This window comes from Oxyura jamaicensis, chromosome 1 (genome assembly GCF_011077185.1).
Source record: "Oxyura jamaicensis isolate SHBP4307 breed ruddy duck chromosome 1, BPBGC_Ojam_1.0, whole genome shotgun sequence".
Lineage (NCBI taxonomy): Eukaryota > Metazoa > Chordata > Aves > Anseriformes > Anatidae > Oxyura > Oxyura jamaicensis.
The window spans coordinates 62,527,843-62,541,469 of record NC_048893.1 but is presented as its reverse complement, the minus strand read 5'-3'; the positions used below and the strand labels follow the sequence as shown (position 1 = coordinate 62,541,469).

At 53.0% G+C, this 13,627-nt stretch overlaps 2 protein-coding genes across 8 annotated transcripts in view; one reads left to right on the top strand and one right to left on the bottom strand.

The window, feature by feature from the left end:
- Positions 1–6,479, top strand: part of WASHC1 (WASH complex subunit 1) — a 60,613-nt gene extending 54,134 nt beyond the window's left edge. Inside the window, exons 6-13 of one of the 2 annotated variants that reach the window (XM_035345313.1) lie at positions 2,225–2,361; positions 2,862–2,997; positions 3,661–3,865; positions 4,206–4,370; positions 4,636–4,794; positions 5,081–5,149; positions 5,684–5,933; positions 5,965–6,479. In XM_035345313.1, the coding sequence (XP_035201204.1) occupies positions 2,225–2,361; positions 2,862–2,997; positions 3,661–3,865; positions 4,206–4,370; positions 4,636–4,794; positions 5,081–5,149; positions 5,684–5,835 (1,023 nt within the window). In that variant the 3' untranslated portion in view covers positions 5,836–5,933; positions 5,965–6,479. Of the gene's footprint in view, positions 1–2,224; positions 2,362–2,861; positions 2,998–3,660; positions 3,866–4,205; positions 4,371–4,635; positions 4,795–5,080; positions 5,150–5,683; positions 5,934–5,961 lie in introns of both variants that reach the window. The other variant, XM_035345303.1, reaches the window with a different exon arrangement.
- Positions 6,480–7,427: 948 nt separating this feature from the next.
- The window catches only part of DDX11 (DEAD/H-box helicase 11), a 29,613-nt gene continuing 23,413 nt past the window's right edge, over positions 7,428–13,627 (bottom strand). For 2 of the 6 annotated variants that reach the window (XM_035345267.1, XM_035345261.1), the window contains 9 exons: positions 12,881–12,953; positions 12,443–12,546; positions 11,633–11,782; positions 9,593–9,661; positions 9,332–9,432; positions 8,834–8,918; positions 8,190–8,265; positions 7,855–8,009; positions 7,428–7,721 (listed from right to left, as the gene is read on the bottom strand). In XM_035345267.1, coding sequence (XP_035201158.1) covers positions 7,692–7,721; positions 7,855–8,009; positions 8,190–8,265; positions 8,834–8,918; positions 9,332–9,432; positions 9,593–9,661; positions 11,633–11,782; positions 12,443–12,546; positions 12,881–12,953 — 843 coding nt within the window. In that variant the 3' untranslated portion in view covers positions 7,428–7,691. Of the gene's footprint in view, positions 7,722–7,854; positions 8,010–8,189; positions 8,266–8,833; positions 8,919–9,331; positions 9,433–9,592; positions 9,662–10,180; positions 10,653–11,632; positions 11,783–12,442; positions 12,547–12,880; positions 12,954–13,627 lie in introns of those variants that run through there. The other 4 variants (XM_035345276.1, XM_035345285.1, XR_004755841.1 and 1 more) reach the window with 4 other exon arrangements.

Below are 13,627 nucleotides of genomic sequence, written 5' to 3'. Positions count from 1 at the left end.
GAGGGGGTGTTCTGACGTGTCACTCCAGCTCCCTTCCTAAGAGTGTCTGTTTACTTAACCTTGAGAGCCAGCGCGACTTTATGTATTCTTAGCCATCAGCTCATAGGGAAAAAAATAGCTGGAAACACACCGTACGTAGGCGTGTGACCCTGCCAGTGCCCAAGCACCAGGTTCAGGTGTTGGAGCATTCAGGCACCCCCCAGGGCTTCAGTATGTCAGGCAGCCAACCCTTTGGCTTGCAGCCTTAGTGTCACTTTAAGAAAACTCATTTTTAAATGACGTCTGAGCTCGCGGAGTTCGCAGCTGCAGCATGTTATTGATGGCTGGTACCTATTCTAAATTTCAAAACAGATCCAGGTATTTTGAGTAAGGCTAGGTCTTAGGCGGCATTCAAATTAAAAGGATTTACATTTCAGAGTAATATGCTTAGTGCTTTTATGGCTGCCTTAGCTTAGACTTACAAGTAGAAGTAAGTAATGGTTGGTTTCTCGCTCCACCCTTACAGTGGTGCACAGTCTTCCAATGCTAATTGAAATCTACAAAGAGAGACTTAAAAAAGTATATTTGACTTGAGGGCTAAGTGTGTGAACAGTTCTAGCAAAAACATCAGTACTCCCTCATGCTTAAAAAATTAAACATCGGGCAATGAATATTAATAATGAAAAGAACTTTTATTTCTAAGTCTCTGCTTCTATAGTCTCTAGGTAACAAGTTACGTAGTTTTGCCTACTTGCTACTGCAAAAAATTCCGGATGTTTATTTCAGGGTACTTTTCACAAGTTGGAATGCATTATCTGGGGGGAAAATAAAAAATAAAAACCTCCCTGTCTTTTCTTACAGCATTTTAAAGTCTCAGAGCACCATACAGACTTCCAGTGGATTTGCTGAGCTGTGACTAAGCCATTTCCCAGTATTTCTGGCTACCAACCGAATTACCTGAAATTTCGAGGAGCAGAAACTGCTTGTGTTGCTGAGATGTGGTCTTACAGCTGACCCAACAGCGGTCTCCCGTTCCCCCATACAAGTACAACCAGGGAAGAAGGGCTCAGAGTGGGGCAGAGCAGAGCTGCTGGGAGTAGTGAGGCGGCAGGAAGCTGTAGGCAGTATTTGAAGTGGCACATTTGGTCATCGTCTGGTGGCAGAAGCAAACCACAAGAGTGGGGGCAAATATTTAATCTGACAGGCTGTCCTGGTTAGCTATGTGGTGTCTTCTCGTCTGCAGCTCTATCAGCTCAAATCTGCGGGGCTGCTGCTTGTCCTAGTTTGACTGCGAAGAAAGAAGAGGAATTGGGAAGGGGCTGAGGAAAGGTGTGGGGAGGGGACTGGGATGAAGGCTTGTTGTTTCAGAGGCTTTCTGTGCGTTCAGGGACTCAGTGCTTTCCTCCCTCTGGTGCAGTGCGTGCAGCAAAGTGTGTTCTGGGCGCTGAACATCATCCCCCAGAGTAGCTGGCAGTGGGTGCTGTCATGCTAACTGAAGTACTGGTCTGATCTGGGGTGGCAGTTCCTGTGCTCTATAGAAGTCAAGCAGTTCAGCTGTAATAAGTCCTTTTCTAAAGGGAGTTCTACAGATTATGCATGAAGTTTTAGAACCAAGAGAGAGGATATTTCAGTTCATTAGAGTTGAAAACTCCTGCAAATCCCCCAGGCTTTGCAAAACCATCTGGCGCGTTCCACCCTGCGCACTCCGTTCTGCCTGCTCTGCCTAGCGAAGGCACGCGTTTTTTTTCCTAACCTCTTTTTCCTTTGTCTCCTCTGTGTACCCCCCCAGTGGGATCACATCTCCTAAACCACCAGCTGAAGGCAGCAGAGGGGAGGTAATGGACATGTCTGGGGGGCTTTGCCTGCATGAAAATGTCTAGCGTATCCCAGATGGAGACACTATAGCAAATACCTTTTGGGTGGAGGTGCCCGATGCCTGCCTCTGGCTACGGAGCCCAAATGGTGGTTTTGTTGTGGTGGATTCTTGCCCCAGAAACACCGGTTTGATATGACCCATCTGTGGCACCTGAAGTAATTCCTGTGATCCTGGACTGCTGAGATCTGTCATGAGCGTGGGGTTCCGATGTTGTCCACGTGCTTTCTCTCTCAAAGGGAGGAGGGAAGGAAGCAGTAGTGTTCCCAGACCCTGCAGTGGATCCAGCAGTGTGGGCTGTGGTGGCTAGGGAGAGCTGTTGCGGTGGTTGTGCTTTTAGTGTCTTGCCAACCATTGTATGTCTTCTTGCAGGAAAAGCTCAAGTACTTCCCTCTGTGCGTGAGCACCAAAATTCACCAGGAGGACGATGCAGAAGAAGGTCTTGGCAGCCTCCCCAGGAACATCAGCTCCCTCAGCTCCCTGCTGCTCTTCAACACCACAGAGAACCTGTGAGCTGGCCTGCTTTCCTGGGGAGCTTGCATACCGTGCTCCTGGCAGGACAGGGTGTGGTGCCTCTCAGCTAGCTCCTAGCTAGGAACCCTTTCTTCCCCACCCTAGCCCTTGGGAGGAATCCTCCACTCACCTGCTTTCAACCCAGACTGGTGTCCTGCTGTGCTCTCTAGGGCGTTCTCAGGCCAGGAGGTGTGAGGGGGAGAGTTGGGGGGTGGTGGCAGCGTGGTGGGGTTGTGCTGCAGGGTGAATGTGAGGCTGTGTTGGAAGGATGGGGAGCCGATCAGCTCCTGGCTGTGGAGGAGCGAGGCAGGAAGAAGGGGCTAGAAGGAAGCTGAGAGCCCCACGTTCCACCTGCCTGAGTGAGCTGGAAGCACGAAGGCTGTTGGGAACTTTCCCAAGGCTGCAGATAGGAGTGCTCCACCTTCTTGGCTATCCTGCTTGTTCTGGCTTCGACTCTTGAGGTGGCCTCACTGAAATTTCCGTCCTCTGCCCACAGGTACAAGAAGTACGTTTTCCTGGATCCTCTGGCTGGAGCAGTGACCAAGACCCATGTGGCTCTGGAAACAGAGACGGAAGAGAAGCTGTTTGATGCTCCTCTCTCCATCACCAAAAGGGGACAGCTGGACCCCCAGGTGAGATGTAGCTGTGGGGCTGCAGCTGCTTCTCCTTCAAGGGGCTGTACTCAGTTCTCTGAGAGGAAAGGGCTTCTGTAGGGTGGAGAGCAGGTAGGGGAATGCCCCACATAGGGCTGCAGGATGTCCTGCTTGTCAGAAGGACCTTGCTTGGTTTTGTGCCTGAACTCCTGGTGTAGGCTTGATGGGTGACAAAACCCTCAAACTTGGTAGCCTCTGCTCTGGCATTTGCTGGATGGTGTGACAGGAGTCATCTAATACCAACTGACCTTGCTGCCAGACCTCAGAGCTCTAGAGGAGTTTGGAGGCTCCACCACTTGATCTTCCCCCTTGTGCTCCTTCTAGAGACAGAAGGGACTGGCCTATGTAGGCTGCAAAGGTTGATGCATAAAACTTGTTTGTGGGAGGAGAGAGTACAGTGGCAAGAAACTAGGAAGAGTCCTGCACCTCTTTGTCCATGGGCAGCCTGCCTTGCCTTTCCTGTTCTGCAGGGAGTAGCTTCAGGGCACGGGCAGCTGCCATGCGACAAGAGCAGAGGGCAGTAGGGCCAGCTGAGGGGCAGCTCTGACTGCTGCCCGGGCTATTCCCTGCAGTGACCCTGCTTGCTGCAAGGGAAAACGAGTGCCTACTCGCTGCCTTACTTTTAGTTTGGGTTTCTTTTAGGTAGCTGAAAACTATTTCTACGTGCCAGACCTGGGCCAGGTCCCTGAGATCGACGTGCCGTCCTACCTGCCGGACCTGCCTGGCATTGCTGCGGACCTCATGTACAGCGCGGACCTGGGCCCCGGCATCGCACCCTCCGCGCCCAGCAGTGCTATTCCGGAGCTGCCCACGTTCAACACCGAGTCGGTGGAGCCTTTGCAACCAGGTATTTCCAGCCCCTGTTCCCAGCCCGGTGAAGGATGAAGCAGAGTGGAGTTTACTAGGAGAAAGTGGAGACCAGGAGGAAGTCCCTTGGTGGAGATGTCAGGGTGGGCTCAGTGACCGCAGGAAGAAGCGTGGCACGCAGGGAGGGGCCCGCCTCGTGGCAGCCTGGTAGGATGCCTGTGGGCAAGCAGGGCAGGCTCAGGGGGACGGAGCTGGGCAAGGCCGAGCAGGGGAATCTCAGCCCTTGAATCTGTTGCCACTGAGACATGCAAAGCTCTCAGCTGAAGCTCTGAGCATGGCTCCTCCGGGACTCTTCAGATACAGCTTCTTTCATCTTTCAGACCTTCAAGATCCTGGGCTGTTGCCGCCTCCCCCGCCGCCGCCTCCCCCTCCACCTCCTGTTACGCCAACAACCGTGCCTCCCCCACCACCCCTGCCCCAGCCCGCTGCGCCCCCTGAACCCCCTGGGGCAGCGAGCGAGGAGAGCAGCAAGGCCGTGCCTGCAGGTAAGGCTGGGTGTCACCAGCAGAACCTGACCCCACTCCTTGGCTACAGCCTGTGCCCGCAGTTCCCTCCCGCCTGGCTTCCCAGCCTCCCAGCCAGGGACACTGCGCTGGAAGGGGGAGCTGCTCCCGCCTGCAGGGGGGCTGCAGGCCTTCCGTCCCCGTGGCAGGGCAGGTGCCGGCTGGGCTGTGGGAGCAGCCCTGTCCGTGGGGACTGGGCCGGGCCTGCAGCTGGGGCACTGACCCAGGGCCCTTCCCGTCCCTGCAGCTGCGGTCCAGGGAGCCCCCAAGGAGGTGGTGAACCCCTCCACCGGGCGCGCCAGTCTCCTGGAGTCCATCCGCCAGGCTGGCGGCATCGGGAAGGCCAACCTCCGCAGCGTCAAGGAGAGGAAGCTGGAGAAGAAGAAGCAGAAGGAACAAGAACAAGGTGCTGGGCTCTTCTGCAGCACTGACCTTTCTTACTCTTGCATGGGGCCGGGGACGTGTAGGCCTGGGGGGAGACTGGCAAGCCAAGAGCACAAGGAATGCACAGAGGCTGGCATAAGAGGCTGACGTAACTGGGCTGTAATGGGAGAGGAGATGAGGGGCATGACACAAGACTGCAGGGTGTATTTTTCTCCCCTTTAAAGACAGTGTTGCAGGAGAATGCTTCACCCCTGTGCTAGGTTCACACTGACTCCTCTCATCTGACTCACGGGGTTTTGCTGTTTCAGTGAGAGCTACGGGACAAGGTGGAGACCTGATGTCAGACCTCTTCAACAAACTGGTGCTGAGGCGCAAAGGTATGTCGTGCCGGGTGGGCTGCTCCTTCCCTGCAGGGAAGAGCTTGAGCCGTTTCTGGCTCCTCAGTTGTGCCACAGCCCCAGGAACAGGCCCGTGCGCTGCGGCATGGCTGGGAGCGCATTTAGGGGGAACTCCCCTCATGTCCAGCTGGAGGAGTGAGCTGGAGTTGTGTGTTGATGGGCTGATGGTGGGCTCTGAAAGCTGCCAGGAGGGAGCACTGCAGGGTGAGGGAGGCACAGAGGTACCTTTTGGTCTCATCAGTGCTGGGGGAGCTGGTCCCCTCATAAACAGGGCACCGGAGCTGCCCACACAGGGCAGAAGAGGGCATGGACATGCTCACGTGGAGCTTCAGGGAAATGAGCCCTTGTGGGGAGCTCTTGAGGCATTTAAAGGTTCACAGTTGTGCTTGCCTGGGTCACCCATGTGCTGAGGCCGCAGGACAAGGCACATTTTTCCCCTCACCTTTGCTAAGCCTGTGTGTTCTCCTGCCCCCACGTGCACTCCGCTCACCGGTGCTTTTGCTTCCCTCCCAGGTATTTCAGGGAAAGGCCCAGGAGCCACAGGAAATGCCGACGCTCCTGGAAGTCCCGCTGGTGCCTTTGCTCGGATGTCAGACTCCATACCGCCCCTCCCACCCCCACAGCAGCCCCCAGGTGAGGAGGATGAGGATGACTGGGAGTCGTAGGCAGTGGCAGCTGCGCTTCAGCGTGAATCCCAGGACTCTAGAGCTAAGCACCTTTGAGAGACACCAGTCTGTGGAAGTATCTCCAGAGGGCAGGCTCTGGCCTGGCAGGGGGACCCTGCCATTCCTTCTTGAAGAGGAGCAGGAGCAGCAGGCACTAAGGCTGCGGAATAGGTACCAGTGAGGGTTTTTCTTCTGTTGTCTGCCGTTCTCCACCCCCAGTACTACATTCCATCCAAACCACTGCTCACAGCTGCTCAATAAATCCTGCTGTAGCCAGAGGGCAGTAGGGCAGCTGGTGCTCAGAGGACCAGGACAAGCATTGCTCCTGATTTAAAGGGCCCCTGGTCTTGCCTAACGTGACTGGTGATGACTGCGAGAGCCTCTCTGGCAGGCAAACAGCCCTTGCCGCATTTGTCTCTGTGCTGCTTGCTTGCTGAAGCTCCTGTTTGTTTGGGTGTTGCTAGTTCTGAGTTCCTGAAGCTGGGTGGTGAAGAGAGGATGAGAGTCTGACAGTCCCTTTGTGCTGGGCGGGGGTCTAGTTACTGGTGCCTCTGTACTTGATGGTTTCTTTCTCTAACTGGCCTATGGCAATTGTTTGGCTGTTGCTTTCTGAAAAATGGCAATAAAGTTCAAGAAAGCAGGTCTTCACAGCCTTTGGTCTGGTAAAAAGAAGGAAACATGCTCAATTAAGAGTAGCTTAAAGGAAAGCCCCTCCACTCCCTCTCAGCTCAGGCTGGGGCCAGCTCAGGCCGGGGCTAGCCTTACAGCCCAGTGCCCGCTCCTCCAGCTGCTGCTCGCACTGGGGTCATGGCCAAGCTCAGCCAGGCTGTGAGCTCTGTGCCCACACGAGAGGAAGGAACCGCAGAGCAGGATTTCTCAGAAGCAGCCGTGTTGTCCCCTGTGGGGCCAGTTAACACAGAGGGAGCAGGTACTAGCTCTGAGTCTAATTTTAAGTGCTTTCTTCTCGGTGAAGAGCCTTGAGAGGTAGCAGCCAATTGCTGAAACTGGCAAGGAGGCAGAACAGCTCCTCTGAACGGAGTTGATGACAGAAAGAGCTGAGAGTGGCTGTGGGATTATATCCCTGTTGTTGGTGCCCTCCAGCATGGACCCATGGCATATGAAACAGCCCTGGGGAAGCTGCACCAAAAAGAGGAATTCACCATTTTCCACAGAAAGTTACTTTGAGTTAAAAAAAAAAAAATTGCAGTAAAAAGAGCAGAGTAATCCTATGATCAAGCATGATGAGAGGAGAAGTACGGTGCTGCATTATGGCCTTTATTCCTCTCTTATACCTTTATTCCTCTCAAAAGAATGAACCAGCCCTTGAATCTATTGCCAACTTGAAGCAAGGTAGAAAGAAGACGATTAAAAAAAAACAGACTGCCCCCCTTACCTACTCTGTGTCTTACCTGTCTCTGTGTGTAGCTCCAACATGACACAAAGTAACAGCCTGTTAGCATAAAGCTAACAGTTACAGAATTCCCCAAGAACTGTAAACCTTCTTTGGTCTTCAGGTCTCCTAAGCTTGGTGGTTGATGTGACAAGGCCCATGTGTTCAATCAAAATAACCATAATCCCCATACTTCAGTGTCTGGGTTAAAAACATTTAATCTATTTAAATAAATCCTTAACATCTGTAAACAACTAGGAGCCTCCTGCTACCTTCACCAGCCTCAGTCCTACAACCAGTTTCCCTCCTGGTTGTGGCGGTGAAGACCGAGCGCTCATACAGAACAACATCCACAGAGGAGATGCACAAACTACTTAAAACAGAAAAGCAGGAACTTGCGTTGCTTCGGGTCTTCTTCAAAAGGCGCACCTTGCAGAGTTGACCTGCAGCCCCTTCTCTGTCTGCATCACAAAGCATCCGATTTCCCTCGATGGAACTAGGAACACATGAAGCCAGATAGTTTGTCCCTGACCTTCGCTCTAAAGGGCCAAACTGAAGGTTTGCAAAAGTACAAAAGAATAATACAGTGGGGCAGTTTCTACAAGCGTGCATAAGATACATGTGCTGACCTTTCTTAACTCCGCGAAAGCTGATCCAAAGGCAGGTTTGACCTGGGTTCTCTCCCTGATCCACTGTGGCAGCTTGTTAAAGATGGCAGGGCGTGCGTACCTGTGGTCCAGGAGCAGGATGCTGGCGAAGTCCTTCTGATGGCGAATGGCTCTTCCTGCACAGAACGTGCAACGGCATTAAACTGCTGCACCTAGCTCTGTGTTCTCAGGCAAGTAAGCTCCTGTTTGCATCAGCTGAAATCAGTGTGATTGGTACTGCTTCCCTTTTCCTACCCTGCTATTTCAGTGCAGTCACATTTTGTATCCCCCAGCCTGCCCGAGGAAGAACAAATTACCTATTGACTGGTTTACTGCCTTCATGCACAGGTTTTCAATCAGCACTCTGCTAGGTGCGGGGCCAGCAGCTCTTGGCTGGAAAGGAGAAACAGGTTAGCACAAGGCTGGTGTTAATCAAACTAGGAAGTCTTAGTGAAAAAGCAAGGTAAGTAAATACTTCTATCCCTGCAGAGTGGGTGGGTGTCCGAGCAGACCCCAGGCTGAGAGTAAGGAGGGACAGAAGAAAGGCTGCAGTTAGAGAAGTATTTTGAGCAGTCACTGAGAGCCGGCCTAAGGCTGCCTTGAAAGCAGAACACTGGTCCCCAGCTGCCCAGGAACAATATCTCCAGCGGGCAGCGAGCAAGAACGAGTAAGCCAAGAGAAGTGATTCTGGCATGCACCCTCTGCTACCTCCTCTGGGGTGAAGGAACCTTACTTCCCTTGGAACTCATTTCCCACCACTGACCCTCTTCACCTGTGCTTAAGGCTTTCTGTACGTGAGCAGCATGGAGAAGGCAGTGCTCTCAGTGCCATGGTCAGGGCAACAAGGGCAAGCTCAAAAAAAAAATGTCTTTGAAGGCAGCCCTGGGACTCACGTGCCAGAAAGGAAATACGTAGTAGAAATCAGAAGTGAAAGAAGCAGAGGTGTAAGTATCTCTGTTACCATTGTTTTGTCAAGCCAAGTCATTTTTTCTTGAAGCTCTGGAGATTTAATGTTGGGGTAAGGCATTCCCACCATAACCACACACCTGCAAGGGAGGACTGCATTACTCTTTAATGTCTCATCCTGGAGCACTTTGCCAATAGACTGATAAATTAGAGGTCACTGCACCCCTGAAAGACAGCCAGCCCTGGAAACCGAGGGCAGCAATAAAGCACAGCAGCCTGACAAGCACATTCCGAACTGAAAGCTGCAGAAGGAATCAGGGTGCCAGAACAAGGATTATCTAGCACGGCAAGCCTCGCTGCGTTACTCGCCTGAAAAGCGTGCCCGACAGGCGAGTTTGATACCACCCAGCAGACTTCCTCTCATTGGCTTACACATCAGCCCAAGCCAAGTGAACCCCAAATTTTCTATCTACACAAGTACCGATGTGTCCATCCTGTTGCAGTCACCACGCTACAAACCAGATGCTCACCTTCAAAGCAGCAGCCAGCTTACCTTCCCAGGTCATCAGAGAAGTTGATCCCTTCGCTCATTTTGCCTCCAACGACAGAAAGCAGCAGGGCCCCCGTCATCTGGCCTGCGGACTGGCTGCAGCGCTGCAGGAGAGCGACCGGCAACTCAGACCAGGAGGTTTCTGTGCTTCAGAAACACACCTGGGCTGGAGTCCTCTGGCCTTGTTAGAAGCTGCGATGTCCCTTGAGCAACACTCCCGTACACGTGGGGTGTCTGACTCCCAACACCATCAGCTCTGCTCACCTTTATGCACTTGGCATACTCCGCCAGCACCTGCTCCACCTGGTTGGCTTTCTTGGGCTCCTGGAAGATCTGTCACAGGCACAGTGCATCAGTCGCAGCAGCAGGAAGCAGACGGTTTAAATAAAACAAATCATTTTACTCTCATGCTGTTACAGAGCACATGGAACTAAGATCAGGGAAGGGCAAATTTTCTGGGGGGGGTGGGAAACCACCAGCACCTTTCCCCTCCACCCTGGAAAAGTGCTGCGTGCTTACTACAGCACTTTTCAGCTGGGTGCTGAAGGGAGCAGCAGCTGCTCCTTTCTAACTTTCCCCTCCAGCTTAGGAAGATTTGTCTAATGCTGCAGGAAGCTGGAAGTCATCTGTGAGCTGAAAGGCAGGAAAACGTGTGCCCCTCTTCCACCTACGCATAAAGGCACAGCAGGATGAGCAGACCCTCCAGATGCAAAATCTCGGAGGACAGCGATTGGACCGATCAATTCAAATCGCCAACTAATTCCAAGTAATTGTTCCCTTGCCCAGTGAATAAATTAGTTTCCTATGCACAGCGTACAGAGTAGTATTTACGTTACTGCAGCATGCCTCATGGAGTTCTAAAGTAACAAGTTACTGAAAGCCCCTGCAGTGAATTGAGCTGTGTCATGGTAGGTGCTGCACCTTGGCCTAAATCCTCAGTTGTTTTTGTAGTAAACCAGAAGTACAACGTCTGTCTTTTCTGTGACAGTAAAGGAACGTAAAGGACGTGTTTCCTCTTGGCTAGCAAGAGCTACTATCAAATTTTACCAGCCAGAATCAGTCTTTCAGTGGAAAAGTAAGTGGCAATTACAAATATAGTCCAAAACCATTTAATTTATTGAACAGCAGCTATTTAATCCTCTGATTTAAATTAATTTTCCTGTGTAATTTATATATAATCTCAGTGTGATCTCACCACAGCCACCTCAGGAAAGACTTTAACCTTCCTCTTCTACGATATGATCTCATGTGTAGGCAGCTGAAAGTCACACTCGGTGCACTGCTACCAAATTGCTTTGCTAACGCGTATCCAATTTGCTGGAAACTGCAAAGGCCGAACAAGAACAAATCAGAGCTGAAAGGCAGAGCAGGCTGCATGGCTGTGGCAGAAGCCTTGGAGGTGCCGGGCAGACGGCAAGGACCCTGACAGAGTGCACCTGAAAGGCACGCTGAACGACAGCTCCACAAACATGGGGACACTGAGGCACGGGGCTTCCACCCCAGAAACCTCCAGGAGGAGAGCCACATGCCAGAGCACACCATGGCTGTGAAGTATTTAGGACTGTGCTCTGCCAGTCCATGCGGCAAGTTATTTAACTTTGGCTTCTGGTAAAAGAGAAATATCAGCCAAGGTATTAGCGGTTCTCTTTTTTTTCCTCGGTACGTAATCCAAGACCCACACCTCACCCTCCAAGAGGGTCAGACTGCCTGAACTTCACTACCCAGCCTTCAAGTGCCTGTGACAGTCATTGCAACAATCTCCTTTTTGCGGTGATCTCCCTATTTAATGTCACTCATTGCTCTTTCAGGAGTCACCATGAGCCTTTCAATTTCCAACTCTGCACTTCTACCAGAAAAATACCAACATTTGTCTTACGAATTTCAGGCTAGTACAATGCTGTCTACCCCTCAGAAGCGCTGGTCCGCGTTCAAGGGACACACAGCTCAGCCTGGGAAGGGCAAATGCCCGCTAAGAGCTGAACCTGCACAGCCCCTCAGCTACAGGGGCACTGGCTTGCTGGCTACAGAAAGTGAGGACTGTCTCCCTCCATGGCCACCGCACAGACCGTGCGCTTAAAGAATCTATAGCTGCATTTAATCTAATTTAGATCCCAGCTCAGTGATCAGCCGCCCAGGAAGTATCATTTATTCATTACTAGAGGGATTGGCTAGATAAACATCCGCTCTGCTCCGCTGTGCAGAGTATGAGAACAACTCAGCGAGAGAGGCCTGTAATGCACAGATAATTGCTTGACTTTGGAAGCTACCATTTAGAGTGCCGAGTGCCCCTGGCTGCACAATTACCTTCTTCTTCGCCGCCAGGCGGGTGAGCAGCCCCGTCTTCTCCCAGTGCGCGTGCACCTGCTTCTCGTAGTCGTAGGAGGGGAAGAAGCACACCACGCCCCCCGGCACCACGTTGCACAGGTTGCAAAGGATTCGGCCCGTCTCATCCATCTGCGAGAGAGCCGAGTGTATTGCAGCTGACAGGAGCCCAGCAAACGCCACTCCAATTCTGTGCCGACCCCAGGATCACACCTCTCCTGCGACGTACCCAGGGGGAGGAAGAACAGGGGAAATACGCAAGGCCTAAGCTGTCTGGGGGAGCACCAAAAAGCTGTTCACTGCTCAGCTCTGTCCGTTTGTCCCAGTGGGTGGAAACTGCCATGCTAGAACAGGCGAGGGGCGCTAGCACACCTGGTGGGGATTTGGCAGGCGCTGAGCAGCGCTGTTACCTGGTGCTGGGTGCGGGCTGGCTGACCAAAGGAAGGGAAGAGCGCAGACCCATCTGCTGCCAGCCCTCTGAGCTGGGCTACCCTGCTCCCCTGCCACACAGGCTGTCAGACTGTGAGGCACAGTCACATCTCTTCGTGGGGTCCAGCACACACACACAGATCCCAGCAAGGCCAGAGCTGCAGCTCTTCCTGGTCTCCAACAGATTCCTCTGCGCAGGCAGCTCAAACCACGCTCCTCTCTCCCAATTGTTTCACAACAGACCTGCCCCAAACCCCACGCATTTCCCCTGCCACCTTCCAGAGAGCACAGTGTCCTGTGAAACACAGGCAAGCAAAGCACAGCAACAAAGACACCAAGGAACGGAAGAAAGGCAGGACTGACCATCTGGGGCAGGTCTCTGGTCTGATAGGTGAACTCCAGCTGCTGGTTGGAAGGCCCGCTGCAGAGGATTATAGGTAAGATGTTTTCGGGAGGGATCACATGTCCTGGAGACCAGACCAAGCCGTGAGTCAATGTGCCTGCTGTGCACAGACACCGCTGGCTGAACAGCAGCACCTGCGCACACTGATGCAGGCACACGTTTGCCTCGCCAAGCCGAAGCGTACAAGTCCCCCGGCTGCTCTGGCCTCCGCTCCCTGAGCCCTGGGAAGACGGGCACTAGGGGACCCCACGTGGGAAGGGCCGAGCACCCCTTTGTAGCTGTGCCTTCCTAGAAGGGCGCCGTGTTGCTTAGAGCAGAACGGCCCCAAAGGCAGCCAGCAGTGCTCAGGTCCCACGCGGACAGATTGTCACCCCGCCCTGCTCCCCCAGCACGCTCACCGCAGGAGAACTCCACGACTCGCGCAGGGTCCACGCCAGCGCAGGACAGCAGCTGCTCTCGGAAATCAGCCACCTGCGGAGGGCAAGCCGGAGAGGTCAGGTCCCAGAAGGCGCTGCACCAGCAACAGCAGCGCTGCTCCTTGAGCACCAGTGCGGAGGGAGAGCTGACGAGCTCAGCACAGAGACAGGCAGAGGAGGTGGGCTTCCTCCACGATGAGAACATCAGGCCATGGGAATGCTGAGCGTACAAGCAGTGGGAGGTGTGCAGAGCTCCAGCTTCAGACTTCCCCTGGTGCAAAAAAAATATTGCCAGGACTCCCGAGCACTGCACAGACCACATCTTGGACTGCAGCAACATCCTCTCTCTGAGTTGCAGTCCGAAGGGTTCGAAGTTGGAATGGGAGTCTTCCGAAAAAGAAGGCCACTGCTTCACTAAGGTCCTGCGCTTTGCACCCTTCTTCCCTCCCTTTGTGAGAAAAATCTCGCTAATTTTCTCAGACAGGCTCTCCTCAAGAGCAAAGAGGAGCTGTCATGACATTCATGCCCAGAAACAGGAATAGAGGAACTGCGTAAGTCTAACAGAGGTCCCTGACACACCCCTGTGCCTGTGCAATACAAACACAGCCCCTCTGGAACTGTATCCAAAAGCAATGGAATAAGGACGTTAAGCTGAAGAGATGGATCCTGCCACCCTAACAATACTTAAGTCTTGATTTTTCTGAAAGATCCCCTATGGGCTTTTTTTTT